This window comes from Drosophila tropicalis, unplaced genomic scaffold, assembly GCF_018151085.1.
Source record: "Drosophila tropicalis isolate 14030-0801.00 unplaced genomic scaffold, ASM1815108v1 contig_878, whole genome shotgun sequence".
NCBI lineage: Eukaryota > Metazoa > Arthropoda > Insecta > Diptera > Drosophilidae > Drosophila > Drosophila tropicalis.
Window position 1 is genome coordinate 2,427,326 of NW_027173374.1, and position 14,722 is coordinate 2,442,047.

Below are 14,722 nucleotides of genomic sequence, written 5' to 3' on the forward strand. Positions count from 1 at the left end.
ATAAGTATAGGATATTGTTGTAAATTATCAACCTAACTACATATATTTTACAAGCACTGGTAACTAAGAACCCGGATCCTCTTTTAGACAACTCATCTACCTAGGACTGCTTATTCAGAGCATATTAGCTTAAACAATTACAAAAGATAAGAAAAATACGATAGTCATATAAGGAATTAAAAAAAAAAAATTGTATCATATTTTACTGCATTTAATGTATTAATAACAAAGACTTTTAAAATTCGTCTTCTTTATTAAGAAAAATCTTAAGCTCAAACCCGATCCCTTTTCGAACCACACCCAAAACACAAATGTGCCATAAATTATAAATTTGAATTCTAGACTTGAAATCTAAGGTCCGCTTAAGTTCTAGTTCTCTATTTGTTATAAAAGTGCCACTTTTCCAATGGCTCGTTCATATTTTAATATTTATTTGAATTTCTTCAAAATTATATTTATTATTTCAATAGTAAATATACATGTGTATATAATGTGTTATAGTATACATACACCATTTAAAATGTAATATTTTAAACAGAAGCTTACTAATGCCTACTTGACTGTTCCTTTTTTTTATTACATTTGCTTAGTGTTGTCACTTAATATTTTCAACGTATTTTACGCAAATCAGACTACAGTGGCCTTCATATTTGATTTTCGAGAGTGATGATTACGCACACTGAAGATTGTAAATTAAAAAAAATCGTAATCAACATAAAAGATAAATTCCAAAATCGGGAATGGATGTGGCTGGGATAAACTTATTAACGAGGGGCCAAAATTAATTAATTTAATCAGGCTACAAAAAAAATAAAAAGTTAACGTTCAAAAAATATTAGACCAAATGATGGTGTTCCTTTTTCTCTTTGATAATCTTCCTTCTTAAACAAATCCAAAATTTTTGGATTTAATGGCCATTAGCATTTTACTACGTAAAATGGATTTGCTGGAGTATAAGGGGATGTACAGCCGAGATATACAAGTATTTGCAGTTGGAAGATGGGAGTCATCCGCAGGGCGTATAGTTACAGATGGTAATGGTTGGAATCCCTCCTCAGACGCTGGCAAAGCAGGTGAACCAGTCCAGAAATATACCTTTGAAATGAATTTTTAATAATTTAATCAAAACAAATATTACCAAAAAAAAAAAAAACCAAAATGACTTACCAAGTCTTGGCGCTCCAATGTATTCATTTTTTCAATTATACTCCAAAACCACCTTTTAAACTTCAAGAGTTTATCTGGACCCTCACTAGATTCATCATTAAATGTTGTATACGAAATTAATGTTGAAACATTTATATCGCCAACGCCATTTAATAAAAGTCGCAGGTCCTCAGCTGTTAAACTGTTCATACAATTATCGGGGAGAACATCGAAAACTCCATCTTTTAATGCCTGAAAGAAGAATTTGGTGATGTAATTAGATTAATAAAATCATAGATAAATCTATCTATCTATGTATATTTTACCTCAAGGGCCTTTTCTTGTGATTTGATCAGCCTATACTCTGTATAACGTCTTATGTACTCAAATATATTACTTGATGTAACGCCTACATCTCGTCCTCCAGGGATTAACTCTCGATTACCACAACCTTCTTCCTTCATTAGATCAATACTGAAAATAAAATATAAAGTTTTAAGTAAATTAAATTCATTCTTTAAACTTTGCTATAACGTTTACTTACACAAAACACATATCCATTCGATTTATATTTTCTTCACCTTCTTTCGTTTGGGCGTTTTGTATTATTTGTCTAAATGATTCGTAGAGAACTGGATCGAAGAAGGCCAAGTCGTGGAACTTTATTTTACGACCAAGTATATATTTAAGAACATGCCTCTGTAGGAAAAGCGGCAGTAGTTCGTTTTGAAGAAGGCAGAGCCCAATGAGTCTACAGGAAAATAAATTGACAAAATATATATATTGACATTTCAGTTTTGGTTTTTATTTTAGCTTACCTTCCAATATTTCTAAATGCGTTAATTCGTTCAAATGACGCAAAACCCTGACGTGGTGTATAAAAGCCGCGTTTACCAGGAGAGTAAAACAGCGGTTCATTGTCATCTTCGACCGGCTCCACCAAGACCACGGATTTTTTCGGCTGGCCTTGCGACGATTCCGACTTTTGCTTAAAATTGATTATTTCAATAGCTTCATTAACTTTTTGACGCAACGTTTCATCTGATGACAACACAGATAACAGTTGAGGTGTTGGTATCTCCAGAAGCATTCCAGTTATTTTAGGCGCATGGGTTTGGTTTATTGAGTGGATCTAAATGATGGAGGTTTTTAGTTAAACTGAGTTTATTTTATTTAAGTTAACTTACCTTTGGATAAAGACGCTCTCCGAGTTGTTGCAAATGGACTGACAAATGGTCATTTGCCCCCTCCGCCGCTCCGGAATTATCTAAAATAATCGAGTAAAGCATCAATTACTGTTTATGTGACATGTTAATACTGTTATTATTACCAGTGGATGCTGAAGGGATGTACGGTCTGGCATCGAAATTGAGAGCTTTTCGCTCACGAGCCGTACGCCATAGGATTTTGCTTCCGGTACCGCGTCTTTGCATAGTGGGAGGGTCTCGACTTGATCCAGATACGGTTCTGCTACGTAATATGCTTGAGAATGGCACACCGTATTTACTATGATTGGTTCCCACTTGAACAGATTCTAAGTTTGGCATTTTTGCGCTAGCCAATAAGGCCTCTGCAATGGAAGTGTAAAAGCTACGAGCCACACCAGAGCCCTCTCCGGGCTCATCTTTGAACGTAACTTTAACTCTATTGAAAGTAATGGGAGGTTGGGCCCGACGACTTTGGTTACCAAATTGGGTATTCAGTTCTTTAAATGTTTGAATAATCAAATTCTCACGATTGCGCTCAAGTTTACACAATACAAGATCACGTTGCTGTCCATTGCGCAGTTTTTCCATATGTCTGCGGAAACGGATTTCCTTAACGGGAAAACCACGAAGCTCTGGTAGTACAGAACCATGTTCCATTCCAACATCGTCCATGAAGACACGCCCAAAGAGATCTAGAGCTAGTTTCCAGCGGCTTAATAAGAAATTCCACGATGGTATTTCATTGAAATTGCTTGTAAAGAACAAGGAACCACGTGATGGAAACAAAACTGGCTGCGATGTGGAAGTCTTTGGTCGACTGCTCTCACAGCGGATTTCGTCAGTAATCATAGCTGAATTCGATGTCGATTTACACTCTGAATCTTCCGATTTCAAACCAGATGCTCCGGCCCTCACAATAACGCTACGAACTGGCGATGGCGATGTTAATGCAAATGCAGAATCAGCATCACCCATTCCGATTCGGGATAGACCTTTATTTGGTGCAATTATCACTTCTGGTCGTGTGGCCATTATCACATCAGCTGCTCTACTGGTGCTCGCTCCACTAGTCGATTGTTCTGTATCTTCCGTATCCATGGGTTCAACTTTCTCGAATTTGGTGCTGAGATTGCCTAAAATATAAGAAAAGAATATATAGCTGCTAACATATACTCATTTTAACAAAAAATTTAATATTACCTTTTTGGGATTTTGAATCATCCAAGCACTGTTTCTTTTTTAGTTGTACATAAATATTGGAATCCGCAGAGCTATCTCTATCTGTTTTATATGAAGTGTTTGCTTCGGTAGGTTTACTGAAAGACTCTGCTTTTAAAGATTCCACTGCCATTCGTTCCGATGCCTGTTGACTGGTACTAGGCTCACTGTCCATAGCATCAGCTCTCAAGAAATTGGAGAATCCAAGCCGTGTTGGAGGATGGTTAATGGTATTCTGAGTTGACTGATTGTTGCTGTTGGTACTGTTGCTATCACCAGTTATGCTAGTAAGTAAGGGAAGATTAGCAAACAGTTCCTGACGCTTTGATGTGGGCTGCAGCAAATGTGGTTTATCGGCAAGTGGCATTGCCATGTCAAGGGGCATATCAAATCCATCCGGAGCAGAGCAACCCAAACTTAGAGTTGACTCAGATCTGGTAAAGAAAGCATGTCTGCGTGAACTAAAGCTGCTGGACGACATCGCGCTGGCAGATAGTTGCCCATCGGCTGTGGACGACTCTTCTATATTGGAGAGCTCATCGTCGGTATCCTCATTCTCGGCCATTGGCGATAAATTGTTTACACGACCCGATATAGTTTCGGTCTTGTCATAGAACCCTGTATCATTCCTCATATAATAGACAAATGCATCCAGAACATAAGCTATATGGCGAAGTGCTGTTATGTCCAGTACTGGAAGTGCGTCCCTATGCTCCGATGTGTGCGATCGCATAAGAGATAGGCAATACGTAAAGAAGTCGCGACGCGAATTGGAGCCTACCAAAGTGAGATAATAAGTTATCTAGTTAAGAAATGCAGGCAACAATTCTTACCCATTACATTAACGCCCACAGAAGCCGAAGATGTCGCAGGTGTTTGGCTAGTAGAAGCTTGAGCACTAAGATTAAGCGGATGCAATGGGTGGGTGGGATCCGTATAGTTAGTCAAATAAGCACCAAACTTCAACTGTGCCTCGGTGCCATCCATTACAGTAAACATCCAGTCCCAAGTGGCGCGCAAACGTCTTTCGACAAATATCTAGAAAATACAAAATGTAATTCATTCATTTTAATGATTTATACTTGTTAAACGAAACGTATTTCTCATTTAGTCGCACTTACTTGAACTGCAATTGCTTCCTCATTTTGTATTTTTAATGAAGTTTCGATGTCATTAGCTATATTATAGGACAGAATGCTTAACAGCTCTGATATTTGTCGAATGGTAATACCAAATGCCCTTGCCAAATTGCTTGCAGTGGTGGCCATAGTCTGTGGTTCGGCAGATGGTGTTGTTACCGCCGTTGTGGCAGGCACGGTCGAGCGACGCAACGCCATTGGATCAATGAAAACCAAATTCGAACCTGTTGGCACGCGTACCGAGGAGCGAGCAGTGTCCCGGCTTCTGATGGCCCATTGCATTGTTTGTGGGGCCAAATCACTACGTGTGGTGGAATTGGAACTGCGCCTTTCCAGTTGTTGATCAATAAAACTAATCTCATCCGAATGATCATCAGATTCACCATCTTCGGAGCCGTCTTCCTCTTGAGCCGATGAATCTCCGGATTCGTCTTCCAAAAATAAAACGCCTATGTCTTAAAACAAAATACATATAATATTTAATTTCTCACCAAAATTCTGGGCAATGGGTAATTCTCACCTGTTTCTGAGCCAACAGTTGCTCCTGTCTGAACGCTGCGTTGTGCATCCTGGTTACTTTGGTTGTCATCTGAATCTGATTCAGTTTCGGCATCGTTAAAAGTAAAATCATTATCGCTTTCATCATCCTGAAGACCATCTTCGTTGCGTTGGTTCTCAATCATATCGTCATCTTGACTATGAGAATTGGTTTCCCTATTTGTGACTTCCTCGGATTCTGATGCATCTCTTAAGCCTACAAAATAATAATTTGAAAAAAAAAGTTTTTTATCTTGTCTCTTGAAAACTTACCATCCATGGCAACAACTTCATAGTTTTGCTGAATGTTAAAGCTAGAGCTTTGATCATTGCTAGCCTCGTGGCCCACTATCTGATCAGATGAGGGCTCCACATTGGAAGGCGCTAATGGCTCGACACTGAATAATTCATCAGAGTTCTAGAAGAAAAATGTACTTTCAGTAATTAAGAAAATACCAAATATATATAATTTATTTACTTACATCTAAATTGGATGACGACATGGCGAATGGCGCCGTTGGCCGCACCACACCGAGTCGGACTGGGGCAATCAAAGCTTCCGACACCTCACACAACTCTTCGATGGAAATTTTATGGAGAGTTTGGAATACTTTTACACAACTCTGTACATATTTGTTGCATGACGTGTGGGTTTTGCGTTTTTCCGGGTTGGGTTGTTTCTCCAAATTAAATATGACAAACACTCGGGCTACGGAACGGACAAAACGTCGTGCTACTTCCTCAGCTTCTTTGCAACGATTGGCTACACCGCCATTCTGCAGTTCTCTCACTAATGTAAGAAGCAATGTATCCAAATGATCACCCGTACACTTAACAATCAGGTTATGGGTGAATTTATCGAGCAATGTGGAACCATGCTGCGTTTGAATGAAGGTATTAAAACTCTCCGGATTGGAGCTATCAGAAACATTACCAGCTGGTGGATTTTGTACATTTGTTCCTGGTTCTGTTCTCTCAGCGCCGCTCATGATCATAGAGCGTACGGCACTCCAGTCAATTAAGAGACGCTCGAGAGCTTTTCTTGCAAACTTTGGTGGCTCGAGATCATGATCTGGCATGTCGTTGTCCATGTCAATGGAGGATGATTTCCGATTCGATATTGTCGCATTGGTGCCATTTGTGCTAGACGCTGCATTGCTCACGTTTCGAACTCGAACACTGAAGCGGTATTGACGTTGTTCGACTATTTGTCTTCCCACGGTTTGGATGAGGAATAACAGTATGGATTCGCCCTTCGAATTGAATTTTGTTACCAAATCGGTGCTTGATACGAGTTTGCAAAGTAGAGCAAAGCGCTTGGTGAGGTTTCCAGCGATAAGGGCCTTACATTTACATTTCTCCCAGCAATCACAATAGGCTGTGGGTGCTGTGCGTTTCAGCTTACAGTCATGTCCCTTGTGGCACACGCGAGCGCATTCCGTGCAACAGCAGAGGGATCCAGTTAGGCCACATGTTTTACATTCAAAAATATTTTGATTTATATGATCGGCACCGGTCCAGGTGAATGAGCATGTGTCATTGTAGCATATCACATGGAGTGGAGACTGATCAGCTGGCGATCCACTAGGGAATATCATAGCGTCTTTAAGCTGCGCGTCTTGTTCGGCCAGCATAAGAATTGTATTTAATAGTATGATTCCGGCCTCATATGCGCGACACGAAACGGCCAACATGAATGCCGTTTGCCCCTGCGCGTCTTTGGCGCTAAGCATTTGCGAGAGGTAAGGTCTTAGAGCTGGGCTAGCGCACATTTGCTGCAGTATAAGAATCGCATGCTCGCGTCGTTGCAATAGGTCAAATGTGTAATTCGGTGTTCCCAATTTAATATTGGATAACATGGTCCCTTGGGATGTTGAGGGAATTATCTTGTTAATATCATCCTCAATGCTATCCGTCACATTCTGTCGGACATTCTGTTCGGTAGTGCTTAGATTGCTGGCTGATGGCGCATCCACAGGCCATGGAATATATGCATGATCGTCGTTAGTTGCTGCTGGTGGTGGTTGATTACTGCCACCACTTTGCTCAGATTGCTCCGAATTGATAAGGCGATGCATCATGTCGCGCAGACTCATGCGATTGTCTCTGTTCAATGAGACTGATGGTGGGGCAGCTGCTGATGCAGCAGCCGAAGAACTTATACCAGCAGAAACTGCAGCAAAGCTGGAACTATCATTGCTTCCACCAGCGCCGCCTCCGAAAGCGCTGCCACCGGCATACGATGATGCTGTCGTTGAAGTGGCCCCAGCAGAACGTGTTGCCGAAATGCCAACTGGAAGCGTTTTCTTTTCAGTGCTAGTGCCACCAGCAGAGGATTCAGTTTGATTCAATTCTTTGTTCGACGTTGGGGCACACATGATAACACAGGCATGGAATATGTTGCGACCTCCGTCACAACGCTCCTCTACAACCGACACTGTGTCATGGCGATCTTCCTTCTCGAGTCGTGTGAGAGCAGCAAAGCTATTCTTCACATCACAACGCAAAATGTGAGGCATAAGTTTTTGTGTATCAAAAAGCAGGGCTGTCATGCAGACTTTTGACTTAAGATTGACACAGGAAACTGATGGCGGCAATGAAATGGTGGCCATGGTCACCGATTTCACTGGAGGTAAATCAAACCATTGGGGATCTTTGATAGATCCAATACAGTCTTTGGCCATTGGATAAAGAGCTCCGTTGCCATCTCTTAGCACGATTGTGCTATTGTTTCCACTGCAGTCGTTGTTGCATGTCATTAAAATGTTGGAGGGCGATGCGCCTATAAATGAGGCACAGTCCGTGGGAAATTGGCAGTTTTGCTCTTGCTTGCTATTATAAAGGTTATAAAGGCTATAATGAACCTTGCCCAGTACTTTCTTTATAACGTGAATGCCACGCATATCTACAGCTACAGTTAACAGCTGGGCGCCAGTTGCATCAGAGCCAATATTGATTTTCTTGGGCTGTTTCTGCAGCCAATCTGGTCCCCGTGTCGAAGTAGCTGTTCTAAAGATTTGCACATCTTCGCGTCGGAGCAAGCGACACTGTTGCCAGTCATCTTCTTTACCCTCCTCTTTGGGCCCAGGATTGGGGTTACAAGTTCCAGTTAATGCTGGAAACCGCACAGCCACAAAATCACCATCAACCTTGAGAACTTTGCCAATTGGCCCAACTTTGTCTTCGACAAAGACAACATCTTTTAGTTGCCACAAATCTTCGTCCTTCCTGCCCTCTTGGGTACTATTGTTCTCTTCTTTAGTTGTCATTCGTTTGGTGCGCTTATGGGATGTAACACTGCCCGTATCACTGCATGTACTTGATGCTGGCGATGGAGGTGGCGGCATGTCAATACGATCAGTAGATTCCTTGCTATTGGTTGAGCTCAATTGCGTACTCTTACCGCTGCTGGTGCTCTGCACAACTGTAGCCTTAGCAATGTCTTTATCGGCCAGGGTGCCATGGTTATTCGTAATACTGCCAGACGCTTGTCCTTTGTCTACCACCGAACTTGTGCCAATATTTAGAATTTTCATTCGACACATGTCAGTGAAATCCCACACGGAGTTTAATAGCTGACCAACCTTGGGTACACCATTGTTGCATGTGAAACCAATCGATCCGGTTTGGTAAATGGGACACTTTTTCATTATCACTTGTGTTCCCACATTTATATCGGCAGCGACTACTTTGAATGGCTTTTTCGTCTTTGTCCGGAACTTATCCCACAAATATCGACGTTGATCAAATGGCAAAACGCCCCACCAATATATGTTATTGTTCTCCGTCCTCACCGCAGTGTACAACGAACATACGTGAATCGTTGAAATTGGGTCCATGATGAATTCATTGAAAGCACATACGGAATGTTCCAATTTCGCTCCCAGATATCCCAGTTGTTCATCCATCCAAGTAGCAACGCGATTCGTTTCAGTCACAACGGAACATCGAATAAAATTGGCGGATATCAACTGAACTCCTTCATTAATGTTTAACGCCACGGTTTTTGGATGATAAACGTTGTCAACCTGAAATAGTTGACACAGCAATGTTAGTGCAAATGTTGTTACACACATTTTGGTAAAAATACTCACTTCTGATTTATAGGGTTCGGGTTCTGACCAACGCCATTGATGCAATTCTCCGTTTTCCGAGAGTGCGATAAATTCAGAATACAGAGCTCCAATTGTTTTAAATCTAATGGAGCCCTTATCAGGCCATGGCTGCAGCTCCTCCGATATCCAAATGGGAGATAACATTGAGGATGGTTCTTTCTTTTTCGCGTCTAAAAACAAAATTATGATTGTCGTCATCATAAAAACAAATCACGCAAAATTTAAATAGCATTACCAGCATCTTTCTCCCAGGTATAATCATCTTTACTTATCCAGCGACGTGGTCCATAATACTGGCGATCCCGCCAACGACTAAATGCCTCTCGGTCCGCATTGACAGATGATATTTGTGCTGACAAAGTACTGCTACCAGCAAGAACGCCAGTTGATGATGTCGAATTGCGGTTCGATTGGTTATTATCTGCGTTGTTAGAATTAGCATTATTTCGTTCACTTCGAATGCGGTCAAACAGCAAACTAGAAATATTCGAAATATTAAATTTAACATGACCAACAGGTAATCTAACAAGATTTGAAAACAATTTACTTATAAACAGCGTAAACAAAAAAAAGAGTTAATCTCGAAATTAATTTCTTCTAAAACTTACTTCCGAATGCTTGAATAATTGCTGAATATTTCTTCTGAAAAAAGACCGTCTGATGGATCGATAATAACGCTGTTATTATCACCAGTAAAACCATTATCCAATAATGAAATTAGATCTTCAGGCACATAGTTGTCACCACCCTCTTCAGTGTCCTCAGCTTCTTCATCATCGCGAGATAGCAAATTGTTGACAGCTAAGTTTACATCTAAATTGGTGCGCTATAGAATATAAACCAATCTATTAGGATTCATCTTTTGTGTATGTACGTACATCTTGTACTCACTTGTAGTTCCCTAATTATAAGATTTCTACTCTTGCCTTGCAGAACTACTTCTGCTTGGGATATGAGCTCCTCCGGCACATATGTTGCTGGCACTGTAACCAACGGCCGATTCGAAGTACTGCCACCAATTATGACACCGGTGCTTCGTGATCCTGAACCCTGGCCACTTGAGCTGGATCTTCCGGTTGCACGCAGAAGTCGTGCTCTAGACCGAGCCATTGGTCGAGTGGATGACGAAGGGGCCTTTGGTGCTTGGCTAGTTCCAGCTCCACCCGTTGTAGCACTTTAAAAGACAGTATACAATTAACTATGTACTACAAGGACAAATTTTATAACATACCACTTATTGTCGGATTTAGTCAAATCAAGTTTCTCTGTATTAATGGAAAACGACACACGAAATGCCTTGCCATCTTCAAGAAGTACACCAATATGGTTAGGTCCAATGACCACTTCTCTCACAGGGATTTTAAGTTGCTCGAAAATTCGATGAGTTCCATAACCAAATCGGTTTACTTTTTCCGATACTTCTCTTATTCTAGAAAAAAAGTAGTTACAAGTTGCATTATTTAAAATGAAAAATGAAATAATGTAGGGGAAAACAAACTTCAAACGAATTAACATTCGTACATCATGAACATTCTTGCATGCATACATACATATGTATGTACAAACACCGACATTCGCAAATGTCCGCCGCTTATATCCATGTGCATGCAAACACACGTTTCGGTTTATATACATATGTACATACACATGTATGTATATGCATGTACGTACATATGTACAACATTCTCTTAATGTGTAAGGATTACGGAAATGCCATACATACATATGCATGATTAACCAATTGTTAATAATATATTTGTACATATAGACATTAATAGCTAGGTATGTATAGATGTACATATATGCATATGTGTATGACCATATATTCGACAGATACATACATGCAGTCATACATACTATGTATGTATGTATATTTGATATATGCTTGTGTTTGTAGGTAATTAAAAACTATTGCTTTATGCATGGCTTATCTGTGTAACTAACACAATAAAACAAATGAAAAGGTAAAGTCAACGCCATCTAATATAAAGTGGTCAGAAACTTTCCTTCAAATATGTCTTAAATTTTGCACATTCTATGGTACCGTATGCAAGTGTCTCTCTTCTTTCTTGTACATAGATACGTACATACATACATACATATGTATGTATAAATGTGCTTACATACATATATATGTACACATGTGCATATGACCGAATCTATATGTACTTTCATTATTTTACTATGTATTACCTTTCAATGAACTGCTCGTCAGAGCCCGGTAAAGGTTGCAATACAAATTGCATAGAAACCATCTCAATATATTTTATTTATACATTTACAAAACACTAAGATTGCTTTCTTCAATTTTGATTCTCAAGAACTGACAGAATATTCATTCCAAGCGATTCAGCAAAAACGAGCAATTGTTTATCGATAAGTGGCAGCAGCGCCATTCGTGCCGCTCGCACGGTTGCAATGTCAGTTATCATTCGAATGCCAGTACACATGGGCGAAAACGAAACATTTCCACTGTCATCATCATCCTGTAGCAGCATTCGTGTTTCGCATCAATACATTACCATTTGCAAAATATTGTTAAAGTAAAACCAGTGGAAATGATAAAAATGGAATCAAAAGTATGTCTAATTTTACAATATACATACATACATATACATATACAATATATAGTCAAGATAGCGAGTAATAAATAAATCGACTATATTTCCACAAATAATAGTTTGAAGTTTGCCATAAAATAATAAAAATGAAATACTTGGGAAATATATGTATGTATGTATGGTTGTCAAAAATGTGTCTAATTTAACAATTTTTATAAAGTATTATTACTTGGAAATATAGTCGATTTATTTATTAAGTCACTATTCGTTACTACATATATCGAACATAAATTGGCTGGTTCACGACTTTATCGATATCAAAACCATATCCGCTCATGGTGGTGCGTCATTCTTTTCATCTAAACGTTTAGGTCACAAGTTTGAGGAAAATTAAATTAATTTGTTTTAAAATAGCTGTAGCATCTTATACTTCTAAAAAGGTAAAGTAAAAGGATCTATAGAAAAAAGAGTACATAATAGCAACCATTTTACCTGCTTGCAAATTCAACAAACACAAACCGTACAAAAAATTTCACAAAATGGAGGATATCAAGAAATTGCTGAAGCAAAGCAATATTGATTTAAGCAGCAGCTCGGACAGTGAGAATGACAATGCCTGTGAAATATCAATTGGAATGCGAATGCGTAATTCCAACAGTGATGTCGAATTGCCCAAGGAAACTTCAAAGGGGAATCGCAAAAGTGGAGTTGCTCGACTTCCAACCAGAAGGCCGGACCCCAATGTCTACAATAGAAACGCCTTGCTTGCACGAGAGAATCGCCGAAAAAAGAAAGCTTACCTTGAGGCTGTTGAAAAGGAACTTGAAGAGACGCGCATCACCAACAAATCGTTGTTTAAGGCTTTAAAGAAACAATCCAAAATGTGTCGTAAGCTTCAAAAGGAGAACCAACTCTTAAAAATTACATTGGGAAACCAAAAGACACCGATATCATCTTTTCGTTGCGTTTCGCCAGTGGGATCCCTTGGATCCTTTTCACATTATTCCAGCAGCGGTAGCAGCACCTTTGAACCAGACTCTGCCCACCCACAGAAGGAAGAGAGTGTCAACAACAACAACAACAACGGTAGTGTAGTCCAACAGCAAATAGAGAGCCCATCATCATCGTGGAGTAATTTTTGCGATGCATTTTTCACAGATTATCAACCAACTTCAGCCTACGACAACACATGGAACGAGATTTTAAATGAAAACTGCTTCCAGTTTGTGGATAAAGAATCTCCAAGTGCAGAGGAAGATACGGATAATGATATCTGTGGCATCAACGACGATCACAGCTACTTTAAGGGCTGTTTGTCTTCTGCACCAAATGACAGCACTGAGCTGTGCCTGCACATTACATCAGGACGCATTTCTTCGCTAGATGTTGACGCAATCTCGCCACAATGGAGCGCTAGTGGCACACCCCCAGTTCAGTTGTTGCAAGACGACGATGTCATGGATGATGACACGACAACTGCGTGGATAAAAAGTCTGTAATTTATTGTTATTTATTGTTTAGAATAAGAGACAATTCCTGCATTTGCACTTTATTGCTGTAAATCGATTTAATTCTTTCCATTTTTTCATTAAGAAATTATTACATCCTTCAGTTAGCAGAAGATGTGTTATGGAGCTTATGATAGAATCTTTATGCAGTGGATCACAGCTACGGGTTTTGACAAGATGAAACTGATACTTTTTTTGTTCATATTTCAGAGCTGTTTGGAAAAATGCGCTGGATTGTTATATTAATAACGTGCATGGTTCCTAAATTCACTAAAAGGTGGGTTTTTGTTTTTATATTGAGAATAAAAACTGCAATTGCTCAATGTTTATTTGAACGTGATTCACATAGTTGTTGTCCCACTTTTTCAGTTGCGACCAACACCTGCGGCGATCCTAAGATATCTTGAAACGTGTTGTTCATCATGTTGTTGTGATGATGGATTTTTGATAAGTATCAAATTTCATGGAATACCTCTCTGCAAAGAGACGTATCCAGCAAGGTTTTAAAAATTTATAAGTTTGAATTATACCTAATTGGGATTATTTCTCCATATCTAAAGTGATTTTGAAATTCATTTGAAGTTAATATCGTTTGGATAAGTATCAGCCATATAGATCGTGCGGTCGACTAATGTCTCAGGGACATAAAGAAAAACCCGGTACGTACTTCTATCATAACTCCAAAATATCTTCTTTATTTTGTTACGCATTTGCTGATGATACTTTTAATTAAATTAAATGGAAAGAATTATCGAAATATTTTTGAATACATAGGTTAACTATAAATATGATTGTCTAAGTGTATACTGTTAATATGAAATTTATTCTGATTCATATAAAATATTAGTAATAAAAACCAAACTATTAAAAATTTAACTTTGTGTTTCTTTTTTCTATTAAGGACTTCTTATTTTTCCTGAATTTAATGTAAGGTGCCTACATTGTGGGTGAGGTACAACCAAGGATATAAAATAGTTTTTGAAGAATTTGCAAAAATAAATAAATATTGCAAACTATGTATGTAGGTTAGAGCGAAGTTAAAGTACATTTTAAAGGGAAACTTAAAATTCGATTGGTTAGGTTTGAAACAATGAGAAACTTTAACTACTTATGTACATATATCTCATTCGTGTGTCATGTTTCCATTTCACGTACATATATATAGGGTCTATTTGAGACTCAAACTTTGATATACACATGTTCATATGTATGTTCTAATGGGATAACATAAATAAATGGTATATCCAATTTTCATCATATTCCATATAAGTAAACACAATCATGTGTAAC

The 14,722-nt window shown here is 39.0% G+C and overlaps 2 protein-coding genes across 5 annotated transcripts; one reads left to right on the plus strand and one right to left on the minus strand.

Moving 5' to 3' along the window:
• Positions 1-414: 414 nt before the first annotated feature.
• hyd (E3 ubiquitin-protein ligase hyd) lies at positions 415-11,726 on the minus strand. Of its 2 annotated transcripts, none has more exons than XM_068301679.1 (19): positions 11,557-11,726; positions 10,595-10,792; positions 10,255-10,537; positions 9,972-10,189; positions 9,599-9,840; positions 9,343-9,533; positions 5,731-9,276; positions 5,522-5,666; positions 5,232-5,465; positions 4,694-5,160; positions 4,406-4,610; positions 3,555-4,349; positions 2,477-3,487; positions 2,334-2,413; positions 1,965-2,278; positions 1,691-1,897; positions 1,473-1,620; positions 1,168-1,398; positions 415-1,095 (listed from the first exon to the last, which is right to left on the minus strand). In XM_068301679.1, exons 1-19 carry the CDS (start codon positions 11,616-11,618, stop codon positions 883-885), a joined length of 8,790 nt encoding a protein of 2,929 aa, XP_068157780.1. In that variant the 5' UTR covers positions 11,619-11,726; the 3' UTR covers positions 415-882. The 2 variants fall into 2 exon arrangements, with proteins under 2 accessions (XP_068157780.1, XP_068157779.1); XM_068301678.1 differs by having other exon boundaries at positions 4,694-5,166; positions 11,557-11,725.
• Positions 11,727-12,254: 528 nt separating this feature from the next.
• On the plus strand, positions 12,255-14,308 carry LOC137584599 (uncharacterized). Of its 3 annotated transcripts, XM_068300076.1 has the most exons (4): positions 12,255-12,364; positions 12,470-13,010; positions 13,083-13,415; positions 13,643-14,308. In XM_068300076.1, the coding sequence occupies exons 2-4, from the start codon at positions 12,560-12,562 to the stop codon at positions 13,837-13,839; spliced, it is 981 nt and encodes a 326-aa protein (XP_068156177.1). In that variant the 5' UTR covers positions 12,255-12,364; positions 12,470-12,559; the 3' UTR covers positions 13,840-14,308. The 3 variants fall into 3 exon arrangements, with proteins under 3 accessions (XP_068156177.1, XP_068156176.1, XP_068156178.1); XM_068300075.1 differs by having other exon boundaries at positions 12,274-13,010; XM_068300077.1 differs by having other exon boundaries at positions 12,276-13,010; positions 13,518-14,308.
• Positions 14,309-14,722: the final 414 nt, after the last annotated feature.